Source organism: Prionailurus bengalensis, chromosome B4 (assembly GCF_016509475.1).
Source record: "Prionailurus bengalensis isolate Pbe53 chromosome B4, Fcat_Pben_1.1_paternal_pri, whole genome shotgun sequence".
Lineage (NCBI taxonomy): Eukaryota > Metazoa > Chordata > Mammalia > Carnivora > Felidae > Prionailurus > Prionailurus bengalensis.
This window is the reverse complement of record NC_057358.1, coordinates 74,678,963-74,694,463: the sequence shown is the minus strand read 5'-3', so window position 1 is coordinate 74,694,463 and position 15,501 is coordinate 74,678,963. Positions and strand designations below refer to the sequence as shown.

The following is a 15,501-nucleotide window of genomic DNA, read 5'->3' as shown; positions in this document are numbered from 1 at the left end:
GTGGAAATGGAGAATTAGTAGTGATCGCAGCTTCCTGGTTGTTTCCAAGAAGCCGTTAAATTTAAGTGATGCTCAGTAAAGAGAGCAAAACATTTAATGTAAAACATTAAGCCCAACTAGATAAGCCTAGCACAGGGAATAGGTTTTCCTTAGGGAATAAAAAGTGATTCCATAAGAAGGGGAAAGAAACTAGGCAAAATGAGATAAATTAGTTAGGTGAATATGATGTGTCTATCATATGCTCTGTACTCTTACATGTAGAATAGTGATCAGATTGGAAATTTCAGTGTTTCTAACATGACTTACTGGTAGGTTCCACATCATTGTAGTTATCTCTTAAAGGTGTTTCTTAATAGAACTAGTCCTTTTGATAAACCAGGGATCATAGGGAGGGTAAAGGATAAAGCAGGGTCATAGGGAGAATAGTAATTGCAATTATCACAACTCCATAAAAATAGATGTTGTCTTTGTCTAAAACTTTGGCGGTAATTCTAATAAATAATTTGTTACTTGAATTTGCATGTGAGAAAAATCCTGGGTATGTGTTCACAGTGAGGGGTGCAATACACAGAGCTTACCTGAAGTCTGCCTTCTGTATTAATTAGGTTAGATCTTAGGGGCAAATGACCTGACTCATAAGTGCTGCTGCTTGTCTTATCTTTGTGGTTTGTGGTTGACAAGGATAGATTTAATTTGACCATCAGAATAGGGAGGTCAAGTTGAAAATGTAGAGAAGTAAAACAGGGAAAATGGCTCCCCCCAAACTTGCCTTGGTCTCTGCTTAGGAGCACTGCTAAGCCCAGGACTTTCAGAACATTTTCTAAGCCAGTTAGAAAGGTTTAATGTGTAGAATTGGGAAGGGTTAAAAGTTAAGATAGTATTGTTATTGAGATGTTTTACTTCTAAATGGATGAGAAAACAATAGTTTAGCTGGTTTACTGGGTGAGAAGGATGGTACAAATAGCAGTGGTCATTTATGTCATTGTGGTAACATACAGGAAAAATATTGAGTCCTTAGTTTGAAAACATTGTAGGCTTCTTTTTTTAAAAGAGAAGCTTTTCCAGCTTCAGCCTGGCAGCTCTTCAAATAAAATCACAAAGGAACAAGACACTATAAACAACAGTCCCACCCCTCAAAAAGCACTGCATAGACAAGCAGGCGCTCATGGCCAAGGCTGTGAAGGCAGGAGGAGGGGCAGCCCCTTAGTCACTGGAGCTGCAGCGGGCATACAGACAAGTGTGGGCCCCAAAAAGAGTGACAAGTGGACCAACACTGGCAGTTGTCCCCACATACTGGTATATTGGCAAGACAAACACAGCACAGGGCTGATTTACTACTTTTAGCCCCCTTATTTCAAGGGGAATTCAAGATCTTCTGGCACTAAGAGAGTCTTGTGTGCAAAAAAGCTCTCACTATAGGAGGGGAGAGACCCTTGTCTTCACAAAACACAAGCAAATGCTCTATCACTGCTTCTCTTTCATCTTAAACACTGTGATCCCTTCTCTCATTTCTTTTTCCTTCATCTTCAGCCCTCCTCTGTGAGATGACACGTAGGATTCTTTTTGTTCTCTAACTCCTAGCTTGTTTTTTTTGGTATGATTGTGTCTTGGCTGACCTATGGCAATTTTCCTCATTTGGACAGAGTAATAGCTGAAAAACTAAGGAAACTTGGATCTTCGTTCTGCCTCAGATGTCAGATTATACATCCTCAGTTAATGGGAAGGAACATTGAGGCCACCAAGCTCCCTCCTACTGGGATACAGGGGAAGTGAAAAAGAGCCCAGATCACTCCTTAGAGCTAATTAACAAGCTGACTTTGGAGGAGGTCCTTTCCCTCACAGTGGACAGACCATGGTTGGAGGCAGAACTGAAGCGATGGAAGAGGGATTCTCAAAGGAATTAGACAATGTGGTATCCTGATCATTAGGTCTCTTTTCTTCTTAAGTTGGGTTGGTCTTCAGCTTTATAGTCCATGCTTTTACAATTGAAACATAAAAATAAAACACCTAACAATCCAGGCTGTGTAAGTCTAATTTCATTGGTTTCTAGAACTCCTTCCTCCTAGGAAAATCATGGGTAGCATGATACTCATTTATGTCATCCTTTTTTACTTCAGGGTAATGATCCCAAAGGTGATGCTCCTCTGATAGACACCTAAGGGAGATACCTCTTCATGGCTTTCATGTGCTTGGGCCTCCTTATCTCTGCCTGATTCTTTCCATCTCCTGCTCGAGTCCTTATTGCCTTTTAGAGTACATGACTTGTCTGCACCATGGAAAATTTGGCTTACAGTGAATGGCAGTCATCTGCCTATTCATTTCACCCCTTGGATTGAAGGGTTTAGCCTTGTAACATGGCTAATGCTGTGGGATGAGTAGAATACCAGAGGAATCAATCCTTTCTTGCTGATTTTTTTCTCACTAGAGAATGTAGTTTATAGCCTAGAAATCTGTGCCTGTTGGACAAGTCTTCCTGCATTCCTGGCTGCCTTTCACAGGCCTAGAATCATCATTAGCACCATTATCCTTGGGGGCAGAATTAGATTGAAAGCCTCCATTTGAGAAATCTGTGATCCTAATTATGTTTTGATTCATTATCATTATTTAAAATAACTGAGCTCCTGTTATCTATTGGGCATCACACTAGGCAGAGGATTAGCCACAACCCAAGTCCTCTGGACCTGTTGGGCCTGTTGCTCAGACTTCAGAGATGCAGGCAGAACAGTGTCTGTCTTCAGTCCTAGTCTTCCCTCCCACCCCCACCCTCAGAGCTCTGCTTCAAGGCGAGTGTGGTTTCCCTGCAACTGCCTAGGCGTCCTCTTCTATAGGCCCTTTCTCTAGTCTAGACCATGTTTTGGTGTGTTCCTGGCAGTGTTCCCTGCTGCCTACCCAGTATGTAGTTGCCTACTGTTGGGCAGTAGCTCACTGCTCTGGCATCCTAGTGTGTAAATATTTGTCAAAGGACAGGGGCGTTTTCCCATTCCCCAAAAAGCATTCTGAAAAATGTGCCTGTTTTCTTAGTCATATTTCCAAGCTGTGGATCAGTTAGCCCATTCATTCCTTGCAGTTGACAGACACTGGCCTGGCCTTAGCTGGCCACATAAAGTCAGTATGCAGTAACTTCCGGCACGGTAACTTTCAGGCTTGAGTACCACGGTGTCTTGGACCTACAGGAACCATAGTGGACACGGTCAATATTAGAGAATACGTTGTTTCATTAACAGAAAGTATCACGTATCTTCCATAACGTGAATTAAATTTCTTTCGCTCATACTTGATACTGGAGGCATAAATAGAGTCAACAAAAATGAGAAAGCTAACCATATAAATTCTGGAGGAGAACTTTACTCTTCATGTTTGTGACTGGGCTTTCAGGTCTCATGTAATGTAGGTTTTTATACAACATCCGTGTCTGCCTCTGTAAAGGTACAGTGCTGAGCTGTCAGTTTAGAGGTGTTTTTCCCAGTGCAGTTGATGGTTTATCCTGTCACTCAATTCTACGTGAGACCAAAGCAGTTTGCCTCAGCAAGATGGCTTATTAGGCTGAAAAGGCAGTCTTTAGCCATGGAACAGTTTTCTGTCTGTGCAAAATCACGTGACCCACATGTAAGGATTGAACTGTTGGTCTTAGCTATTATACTAGACTGTGAGCTCAGGATTTCTTTAAATTGTTCACCCAGCCTCAGTAGATTAAAGTAACTACTAATGTGTCTTATCAAAATGTTTGGCTCCTTCCTTTCCTTTTCTCTTAAGTCTCGCCTTCTAGCACCCCTTCCTCCTCACTCTTGTTTTTTGACCTAATCCTCAGTCTTCTACAGATCTGACCAGCATGCTCTCATATGGATCCTACAGCCCATAATATATGTGTGTGTGTGTGTGTGTGTGTGTGTGTGTGTGTGTGTGTTCACTTTTTCTGTTTTCACTGTTTACAAGTACCTCAACCCTCCAGAATTTGATCTAGGGGCATGAGGCTGTTGGGTGTTGAAGTCTTAATTGATTAGGAAACAATAATATATGCTGTGTGCAATACAGCAACTGCTTTTCCTTCATAAAATACAACTGTTTTGAAAGGACTGAATATCTATTTTAATACATAAATTTCTTCCCATAGATCATCAATTTCTACATGAATATGTTGATGGAGCGAAGTAAAGAGAAGGGATTACCAAGTGTGCATGCATTTAATACCTTTTTTTTCACTAAGTTAAAAACGGCTGGTTATCAGGCAGTGAAACGTTGGACAAAGAAAGTGGATGTGTTTTCTGTTGACATTCTTTTGGTGCCCATTCACCTGGGAGTGCACTGGTGTCTTGCTGTGAGTACCTCTCCTTTAATCAAATTTAAAAGAAATCTACATAATTATAGAATATACAGAGTAGTGAGTAGTAATTCTACATTTTCACTGGATGATTGTGAGAAAGAATAGTATTTAGTTGGCTGAAAATTGGATAGATCAATGAACTTCCTGTCAAGAGTGGGAGATACTTAGACTTTGAAGAAAGTTGTGGAATTTCCTTTTCTGGAAATATTTAAAAGGGAGTTGTAAGTCTATAAACAGCCTCAAGGCAAGGCATGGGGAGAAAAAGTGACTTTTTATGATGCTGCCAACTCAGATTCTGTGACTATTGTTTTCTGCCTAATCATGATTTGCATACTTGGTAATTTAATACTTTTTATGACCCTGAGAACATGAATACATTAGCTTAATATATTAACAAAAATATAAAAGTTATTTCACAATCTATTTTGAGTTACATTTTAAAAGCATAAAGCCAAAGAGAAATTCTGGACATAAAGAACAAAACCCCAAATCTTTTACCATCTTTCTGACACTGTGTGGAAATGATTTTATTCATCTTACAGTTTCTGAAGAGCATGTGTGTCTTCACTGTTGTGTACATTGCAGATGAAGAACCTACATACGAGAAAAAGATTTCAGGGCCACTAATGAGGTCACCATAGTTCCATGTAAATAATCCCCTTCTTCTTTCCTCACAGCTTAAGCATGGTATAATGCAGAGTATCAGTTAAACTTGTTGTGATTTCACAAGAAATCTGGCAAAAGGCTCTAAATTCCAGGGAAGGGAAAAGCTGAGAAACTACTTTTCTTCATTTTATAAACATGCAGATTTTTTATTCCCAGGTTGTGGACTTTCGAAAGAAGAATATTACCTATTACGACTCTATGGGTGGGATAAACAATGAAGCCTGCAGGATCCTCCTGTAAGTAGGGAGTTGAGGACAAAAGAGTTTGGTGTCAGGGCATATGTTGTGTTTTTCCAGCTGTTGAACTCAGTTCTTTTGTTACCGTCAATGGAGTGATTAATAAAGAAAATTTTCATATTAAGAATGGATATTTTATGTCTGAGTAAGTCAAGTTTAATAGTAATATATCGATACCCAAAATATATGGGACAACTATTGTCCCAGTGCACTAAAAATAATGAGTGAGTCAATATGTATATATAGATAATAGAAACTACTTAGAAATCATCTAATCCACCCTCCTAATTTTTCAGATGAAGAAATCAAGACCCACAGAGGTGACTTTGATATGCTCAGGTCCTACTAGTTAGTGGCTCAACTGGGAACCAGAATGCAAATCTCTTTATACCCTTTATCTGTTTCTCTTTCCAAAATGCCTCTTCCTCACTGTACCACTGTACCACTCTGGTGGCCAGGAGGAGGTAGGTTCCAGAATGGTGAACAGTTTGCACTTAAGAAGAGTGCTGTATATAAGGTATGCACTCATCAAGTTGTGATTTGGATTGAATTTTCACACAGGAGAGTCAAAACTAAAAATAGTGAATAAATGTCTTGATATTGCTAGAGAAACCTTCTTCCACGAGACTGAGTTCTAAAGGACCATATAAACCAGGGAAAAGAATCAAAACTCATTCCTCAGGATGAGTAGCAGGTAGCAGGAACCTGGGTGTCAGAGGCAGAGGTCATGTTTCTCTTGGGTTGCCAGGGTGGGCATGAATTATGGGGAGTTGCAGGGGAAGTTTAGGAGTCCAGAGATTCCCTGCCCAGCATTGCATTATATACTGTTTTCCCCAGAAGTGCAAACAAAATCCTTCTTAAGGATTGTTAGCCCCATTCTTAAGGTGGCAGCTGTCCTCAGTGTTCCCACAGCTCATCTCATTCTCTCCCAATGCCTTTAGCCAATACCTAAAGCAAGAAAGCATTGACAAGAAAAGGAAAGAGTTTGACACCAATGGCTGGCAGCTCTTCAGCAAGAAAAGCCAGGTACATTTCATCTTGATAAAGTAGAAATCCTGGGAAGGAAAGGGTTTTACTGCTTGATTCCCAGGGACCTTCTATCTTAGTGTCTAGCCTGACTTCAGCTTGGTTGTTTGGTTTCTCAGGGAAGATAGAGTAAGTTCTGTGGGAAAACTGGTAATGTGTTTCTCATGCAGAACTAGGTTTTCTAAATGCCCAGCTATTTTGCTGAGCTTTTCACTCCTGTGGGAAATGTTTGCTGATTGGCCGTTGTGGGAGGGACTAGTCTTTACATCCTTGGGTATCATGGAAGTCCAAGAGAGTCTCCTGTGTTATTAATATGAAGATTAATATTAATATGAAGACCTGACTGAGATGCTATATTTTTTCCTCTGAGCTTCTGTTGTTCTGGGTGGTGGACTTAGGGTCATCTCTTCAAAATTCAGGGAAACCTATAACATTTATATTCTTTGGTTCTTATTTATAATCTAAGTAGAAGGAAAGAAGCTTGGAACAATGTTACCTTTTTGTTTTTGATCTTTCAGGAAATTCCACAGCAGATGAATGGAAGTGATTGTGGCATGTTTGCCTGCAAATATGCTGACTGCATTACCAAAGACAGACCAATCAACTTCACACAGGTGAGCTGAGCCTTCAGGAAGGAGCCCTGTGACCACCCTGTCTCCAGGCTGCCCGATAGATGTATTTTCATCCACTTGCTCTGCTTATGGGACTCTGTCTGTGGCTCATAACACTGGTGGTTACTGCCTGTACCACATCACAAGAAAAAGGATAGTGATAGGCTACATCCTGGGTCATCTTACATCACGTATTGTAGTCAAGGAATCCTGGTCATTAGCAGATTCTTCTCTGTCTCTCTCCCCCACCTACCTCAATTCCTATAGGAAACAAAGAACTGGGACCAGAGCACGTTTTCTTCATTTTCTCTTTATTTAGTTAGCAGTCAGGTTTTGGAACAGGCCACACCTTGAACTCCTAGTGTATTTGTCATGTTGCTTTCCTCCTCTCTGCCCCTCCCCTGATACAGCTGGTCATTCTTCTCTTAGTTTGTGATTGTTTATTTCTGTCCACGTGGTCCTTCAGAGACCAGAGTGCATTGAGACTAGAGATTATGGTTTATTCTATGTCCTTCACTTCACATTAATGGTTTTACCAGACTTTGCCACCATAGCCCTTGAGTGGAGCTGATCTTTGCAGTTCCTATAACTCTTCCCCTAAAAAGTGAATTTTTGATTTTTGGGCCTTAGACTCCTACCTTCTTCAGGGTTCAACATAGAGGACTTGATAGACACCATTCTCAAAATTCTTAGAGAAGTTCAGGTATAGCCTGGGGACTTCTAGCAATGCCCAATAAAATTCGTAAGGCCACAACAATGGAAAAGAGCAATAGAGATAGCAGTAGAAAACAATAGAAGAAAATTACATGTAATCAAGAATTGAGCAATTTGAAAGACCAGAAATGCAACTGAGGCTCTTTTAGTTGTAAATCTTGAGAAGGAAAGAAAGGAGTATTGGGTCTGGGTAAAAACAATGAAAAAAATTAAGTGTATCTCTGTGTCCCTACAGCAACACATGCCATACTTCCGGAAGCGGATGGTCTGGGAGATTCTCCACCGAAAGCTCTTGTGAAGACTGTCTCAGTTAGCCGACATTGACCTTGCGGGGGACCAGCTCTTTGTTGTCTATAGCCAGAGACCTTGGAGACAGCTGCTCCCAACCCTCTGTTCTTGTAAAGCCCTTGATCCTGGACCAGGCCCTGGCGAGATGCATTCACAAGCACATCTGCCTTTCCTTTTGTATCTCAGATACTATTTTTGCAAAGAAACTTTGGTGCTGTGAAAGGGGTGAGGGACATCCCTAAGCTGAAGAGAGAGACTGCTTTTCACTTCTTCAGTTCTGCCATCTTGTTTTCAAAGGGCTCCAGCCTCACTCAGTCCCTAATTTGGGGGCCGAGAGAAGCTTGGACAGATTCTTGGTTTCATATAAACTCTTGTTAGGCCTTACTAAGAGGTAGGAAAGGGCATGGGCAAAAAGGTAGGGATGAAAACCACCAGCATATACACGCACACATACATACACACAGGATTTTCAAGATGTGTTGTCAGGAAAGTGACTGTAAAGTGGACTTTGGGTCACATGCATAAGTCCCTCCTCCAGGATTTTCCCTATTTATATGCCTCTTTGTGAAATCCGTCTGCTTCTGTACAAGGCTATTTTATCATCTGTAGCTTCCTCCCATCCTGAGGCACAGCACATGAGCCCTGGGTGGACCCCAAAGTCCCAGGCAGTCCTTTCCTTAAAGCAGGGGTTTGCATGTGCTCACAACACATGATATGGGGAAGACCCACCCAGGGAGCGGTTTAGTGGAGCAACAAAGGCACCACTTTTACTGCCGCCTACTTCTGACCAAGAAGAAGGACCTCAGTCTTTAGCATAAAATTCCAGCATTGGATGAATGCAGGTCTAGTTTGGTCTGTGGCTAGTTAGTTTAAATATGTTTCTAACCACAGAGAATTTTATATATATATATATTTCATATATATATATATATATATATATATATATATATATATATATATTTCACAGGGATACATGTTTTTTTAAAAGGCTGAATGTGTTCACCACTTTAGCCTGTAGATTTATTTCCATTTTCCAAATTTAGCTCTAGCACGCACAGATCCCAGCCCCTATGTGTAGGGTGTTTGTGGACTTCCTAACAATATTTTGAGGCCTGAATGAACTTTGGCTTAGGGGTAGAGGTTACAGAGGGAGGCAAGATTTTCAACTGGAAAACGGGTGGAATTTGGACTGATCGACTTGAGACTAAAAAAAACGCTATTCCTTTTGTTCTTTCTAGCATCTCCCCCACCCACCGAGCGCTCCTCAGGCTAGATAGTGAAACGATCCAATGCCAGTGTCATTTTGTACTTCAGTTCCAAAATAGGAACGTTTTATACTTTTTTCTGTATTGTAATAGGTAGTTTTGTATGAAATATTTTCTCTTCTTCCCTTGTACCCCATCCTTTCCAACATTGTGCTTTCTCTCTGGGCTTATTTGAAAATTTTACTCTGTTTTATACCAAGCTTGTTTAGTACATTTTTCTATGTTTTACCACAGGTTACAATTTGAAAAGAAAACTATTTTTTTTAAATATTCCATTGTTAACTGAATGTTACTGTTTCCACTCCAGCAACTAGATGTCCTACCTTTTTCATAACTGCCTGCCTTTTTGGGGAAGACCACCTTTTCTTTCTTTCTCTTTCTTTCTTTCTTTCTTTCTTTCTTTCTTTCTTTCTTTCTTTCTTGTGTTTTTCTATAGGAAATAAATAGCTTTCTATTTATGAGTTGCTGAGACCTTTCACATTCTCTCTTAGAAAGCTATGGCATGCAGGCTCATTGTAGGACTCCTGTACATGGATTCTTGGTACTTAATGTATTTCAGTGGCAACTTGAAAGGTGGCAATATGGTATAGATTCTGATTATGAATCAGAAGACCTGAGTTTTTTCAGGTGCTCTTGCTACTGTCTGGGGGACTCAGAACAAGATAGTTCTCTGTATTTATTGTTTGTCCATTTAGATAACATCTGTCTTACCTTCCTCACAGACTTTTTGTACAGACCAAAGCAACAAATATTTATTGCCATGTATAACAGAAAATGAAACATGCAACAAAAGCACTTTGAAAAATATATAAGGAATTGTTGAGCCTGTGTGAACGTGGACCCCCTTTCTGGTCAATACATTTTTGTACAAGGGGAAGTTAGTGATCCTGAGACCACCCTACATGGGTGGACCAAGCTGAGACATAGGTTGTGGCCCAGGGTGGCTCAATGGGAACCACCCATTTGACTATATTTGGGTCTATATTTGACTTCTGTAGTGGGCTATTTTTCCAGAGAGCTAACCACAAGATCAGGACTAGCATCTGGAAACTTAATTTCTCCCTTATTTAAGGGTGGGCTTTGATGACCAGGGAGGGGAAAAAAAGAGGTTCTTGCATTACATGGCTAAGGGCATGCTACCAATATCTTATTTAAATTGCTTTAAACTAAAGCCTATTGCTTTCCTTTTCTCCTATCTTCCATTCTTCTCTGTGCTCAGTGCTCGTAATGACCTACCTCCCCTTAAAAAGGAACACTCGAGAGATGATGAACTCTATCTAGATATAGAGCCTTCAACAGAAACCACAGTCCCAACAATCACTCCTGGACCCTGTACAGAGAAAATCAGAACATTTGCGAATACATGGCCCAAGGCATGGAGGTTAGTTCTGTCCCATTTTTTTGCCTGGGACCCATCGTTGCTCCTGGGAGTCCTGTTTGGGGTTGAATGTAAGAGTTCTTTTCCCTCTTCCTCTCCATCATGGAGACTGTGTATAAATGTGTAAATTGACTTCTCTATATATGAGATGCTTCATACATGTGTGTGGTATCAAATTTTATTTAGCCCCTCTAATTGTGTAATTGTGCCAGCATCTTCTACCCACTGTCCCTAGCAATGTTAGCCCCAAGTTTTAGTGTCCTGGGGCAGACACAGGTAGCCTGAAAAAGTACTGCCAGCAACCCCATCCCATAGTCTGTCCATCACCACCTGGTTTCACATGGCTTATAAAAGGCCTAGAGGAGAAGGAAAGGGTTCACTTAAGAGCACCAGTGTTTTTAATGTTTCGGCTTCTGGTCATTCTCCCTTGCCATCCCTCCAGCTCTCAAATATGTCTTCAGAGTAAGAGAGACAGATAACTGACACTTAGACTTTGTCTTCTCCCTTGCTCCACCTGGATGGGCCAGGGCAAGGTAGAATATAGAGTCTCAGGCCCTGTTGGTGATTCAAACAGGCTATATGCTGAGCCCCTGGAGAAGTTGCCATGTTTCCCTGCCCAGGAGGAACCTGCCCATAGCTTCAAATTCATCCTAAAATTTTGGAGGGGACAAATAAGGCCGAGCCAGCATCTTTCCTTATAGCCCAGGGCCTATTTCTCCTGTGCTGAGTCCTAACACTAGCTATCTATTAAAGAACCCATCTAGTAAGACTACCATTCCCAGCTTTGGAGATGAGGAGAGACCTAAGGGTATGTGGGGTCATGCTGGTCATCCACTCATGAATCCCCTGTAGAATATAAAAGAGAAACTAGAAGATTTTGAGCCAGAAAATAAACCTTAAGATAATGTTAGTGCAGGCTGCCTCTTTGGTCTGTTGGGGATAGGGTAGGGATAATTCCAATTATGAGTGGTTGGACCAAATATCTAGAGTCTTGTCAAAGTCTAAGATTCTGAAACATTGAGGGCCATAATCCTGCTTGGAATAGAATTCAGTCAAAGTAAAGATTCAAAGTTTAAGGCCAGTATGAATATGGCTTCGTCATAATAATAAGGCTCAGGTCAGAGTCTCATCCTAATGCAACAGATCATAGCTGTTGCCTTTTCTCCATTCTCAGCTGACAAGTAGCCATCAACTGCTTGACTCCTGGAGAATGTCCTTCCCCCTCTGCAGAACCGGAGTGTCCAGAAGGGAAAGTTTGAGAAAGAGAGGTACATGGAGCCCAGGGTCTTCAATCCACTGGACACCCTTCATTCAGTTTACTCCTGTGTTCCTTTCACAAGTACCTGTAGAGCACACACAGACCCAAATCCCCATCTGCCTGAAGCCTTCCCTGATTGCATTATCTTAAAATCTCTTACTAGACCGCTGCAGCCCTTATAATCATAAAATGATATAATTCCACATGGTATTTGTATTGTATTCTTTAAAAAAAAATTTTTTTTAATGTTTATTTTTGGTTGAGAGGAAGAGCATGCATGAGTGGGGGAGGGACAGAGAGAGAGGGAGACACAGGATCCAAAGCAGGCTCTAGGCTCTGAGCTGTCAGCACAGAGCCCGATGTGGGGTTCAAACTCACGGACTGCGAGATCATGACCTGAGCTGAAGTCGGACACTGAGCCGAAGTCGGACACTGAGCCGTCTGAGCCATCCAGGCTCAGGCACCCCTGTAGTATGTCTTTTACATCAGGATTGGTCTGAGACCCATTGCCACAGAGGGCAGGTGAATGATTTGGTGCCTTTTCTTCAAGCCAGGAGTGCGAGCTGCTTCTCTGGCTGGCCAGGGAGGAATGGGGGTAATTGCATTAAACACTGACTCAGAAAGACAGCATTTTGAGGATCAGAGAACGAGGGCTGCCTCGATCAGAGAACGAGGGCAGGTGGGGCTGCACCTCCTTTGTGGTTCCAAACAGGTCATCTTTGGTCCAACACCTAAAGCCCCACTCAGCCCTTGTACATCTTCCTTGGCAGGTTAGCCTACCCTTGTGGGGTCATAGTCTCTGTCCCAAGGGGCTAATCAAAGTGTTTTTTTTTCTAACCACACATCTTTCTGGTTTTCTCCATCTTTTTTATTTCCAGTGATGTACATCCCTTGTAGATTGAGACTGTGAGTCCCTGTCTTTCTGCCTTGCCCTTTAAATGGACCATTTTACGTGCTGCCTGTCTGTGTCTTGTCTGTTAGCCAGAGCTAAGTTCCTGGAGGGCGTTTGCCTCATCTGATACTCTGGGGAACCCCTTACACTGGGTCTTTAATAAGCATGTGTTTAAAGCACTGGACTCGGGAGCCCTGGAGGGTGGTGTGAAGATTTGGTTTGACCAAGGAAATAAAAGCCACCTGTCCTCAAAGGCCATAGAGTCTAACTAGTTTGGAGGCTAGGCAGACACCAAACAGTGGACCTCATCAAGAAGGCCGACTCGTAGGCACACGGTCCACTTTGAAGCTGGCTGTGGATGATGGAAGGACAGAGGTGGAGATAAGTCAGGGATGGTGTTGCATTTATCTACTTACATGTGACTCTCCCTACTTCTTAAAGGTTGATTTATTTAAAATAAATTCTGGGGATTTTGCTTTTTTGCTTTGACTGGAAACTCCCTGGTAAAAAAGGACTTGGTGGTGTTTGTCTCTCTAAGACTGTCTCTCTGTCTCTTTGACTGTTTATTCTGTCTCTGTGTCTGTCTCCTGATCCAAGTGGGACCAGTGATTGGATCCTCAATGTGGTCTGGATTCCTGAGTCCACCCCTTAACCAGGAGTCTGAATACTGTTCATTCATTCATTTCATTCCACATACCTGGAATTGAAGCCTGGAACGCAAATAACATGCAAATCCGTGGCTCTCCGGCACTTTTTAAAACCAGACCTGTCTGTGGAGCTGGCCAGAGAGCCCTCCTGAGCCAAACACACCAGTCAGGACTTCCAACACACTCTGCTAACAGCATCCCTTGTCTCCTTTCCCCTCTCCTGCACCCCTTCTTCCTCACAATCTAAAAGAAGTGCTCTACCTGTAAAGTTCACACTCCAGAGAATAAAACATAAGGAAGCACCAGCTTCTGAAAAATCTTCCACTATGTTGATAAAATGGTTTTATCTGTGTGAGTTAGAATGAGTCTCTTATAGCCTCCAGGATATTCTTGAGTTCTGATATTTTTCTAGGCATGGTTAAGATTTTTTGGCCATTTGAAAATGGTTGGAGCAAGGAGGGAAGCCTTCAAGCCATTCTTACTTTGTGATTCCTGAATGTGGTTAAAGGTAGCTGATAATTGCCTGGATCTGCATGTCCATCACCAAACAGGGAGAAGACTCCTTCAAAGTGGAACCTGGATCAGATCATGAGTCAAAGTCAACCTCTGTCCCCAGCTGCTCCTGGGATGCCTGGCGTGGCCTTGCACTGTAGAAAGTTACAAAGGGCCTGGGGAGAAGGTGGGGAGGCTTGTTCTGTTCCTTAAGGAATTCATGTTCCAGACACTCTTCTGAACTCCAGGGAAACTGTTTTGCTTCCTTGTGTACCTGTGTCCCATTTCCCATCAGCCTATCACCGGTCAGTGATCTCTGCCTACCATGGCCTACGAGGCCCTACACTGTGGGCCCACCACCCCTCCAACAGCCTCCCCCACCCCTCAGCTCAGGCTCACTGGTCTCGGCCACACAGGCCTCCTTGGTGTTTAACAAACGAAACTTGCTTCCACCTCACAGAGGTTCTACTTTCTTCTTCCTGTGTCTGGAGGGCTTTTCCCCAGATAGACTCCCTTGCTTCCTACAGGCTCTGGTGCACTGTAAACCCCACACCTCAATTCTCACACTCCCTGGCTCCATTGCTTTCATTCCTTCTCCATAGCATTTCCGATATGACTCTATTATTTACTCATCTGTTCTGTCTGTCCCTCACTAAAATCCTATTCATTCTGTGTCCCAGGTGCCTCGAACAGTGGAAGGAGAGGATTGTTGAAGGAGTGAAGGAATTACTCAGTGTCCCTTCCATTTTGACAGCCTCTTCTCCAAACCTTGGGTCTGGTTTACTGTAAAAGCCGGGGTCTCTGGCTTCAAATGCATTATCCACCTAGCAGAACTATCTCCTTCCAATAACATTAACAGTAAGAATAAGCATTTATTGAGGCCTTTTGTGCCAAACACTTTATATACATTACCTCATTTAATCCTGACAAGTGCATGACATAGGTGCTGTTACTATCCCTATTTCTCAGATGGGAAACCACAGAGCGTAGGGGTTGGCTAAGTTAGCCCAAAGTCTCAGAGTGACAGTGATAGGAAGAGGGACTCCAAGCCAAGAACATATGTCCCCAAATCCCTTAGAAAGCCCCATGAGGTGCTGCTTCCACACAGCCAGCACTGTTGCATCTTAACAGGGCAAGCACCTGACGTGGACATCATGGGAGCTCTATCAATGTGAAACCAAAGAAGAAAAGTTTGGTGAGGTCTGCAAAGGCTAACCCTCCCTCTTTTGTCTCCTGAGAGGGATTGAGGTCCTTGTCTCTTCACCTTAGATTGGAGGGTCAAGCGGCATGGTGGGGTCCCTCTGCCTTTGGGTTCATTTCCTCTCGGCTTCTCCAGAAAGAGGTACCGAGGAATTCCCTTCACGCCTCCTACCACAACCCGTTCTCCCACTGCCTTTCTTTTGCCTCCCACTCTCATCCCCAATTCTGGGTTGCCCACATTAGCACGTTTTCCTTTGAGGCCTCTGGTCCTAACCTAGAAGGGGGAAGGGCTGTAGATAGGAGGGTGATGAGGAGGGAGACACCAAGCAGGTGGAGCTCATCCCCACAGGGGCCCAGGAATCAAGGGTGTGTGCGTGGGGACATCTGGAGACATTTCTGGTGTTCCACGGTGTTCCATTTTGTCTTTTCGCTTGTTTCTGTGTCTCATGCTCTGTCCCCTCAGTATGGAGTTTCCTCAGCCATTCCAACTGGTTCGAGAATCTCAGG

At 42.7% G+C, this 15,501-nt stretch overlaps 1 protein-coding gene across 8 annotated transcripts in view; it reads left to right on the top strand.

Annotated features, from left to right (window-relative positions):
- The window catches only part of SENP1 (SUMO specific peptidase 1), a 53,293-nt gene extending 41,327 nt beyond the window's left edge, over positions 1–11,966 (top strand). For 6 of the 8 annotated variants that reach the window (XM_043563765.1, XM_043563764.1, XM_043563770.1 and 3 more), the window contains 5 exons: positions 4,112–4,315; positions 5,144–5,223; positions 6,165–6,249; positions 6,768–6,863; positions 7,810–11,966. In XM_043563765.1, coding sequence (XP_043419700.1) covers positions 4,112–4,315; positions 5,144–5,223; positions 6,165–6,249; positions 6,768–6,863; positions 7,810–7,872 — 528 coding nt within the window. In that variant the 3' untranslated portion in view covers positions 7,873–11,966. The remainder of the gene's footprint in view (positions 1–4,111; positions 4,316–5,143; positions 5,224–6,164; positions 6,250–6,767; positions 6,864–7,809) is intronic. The other 2 variants (XM_043563767.1, XM_043563766.1) reach the window with 1 other exon arrangement.
- The last annotated feature ends 3,535 nt before the right edge of the window (positions 11,967–15,501 follow it).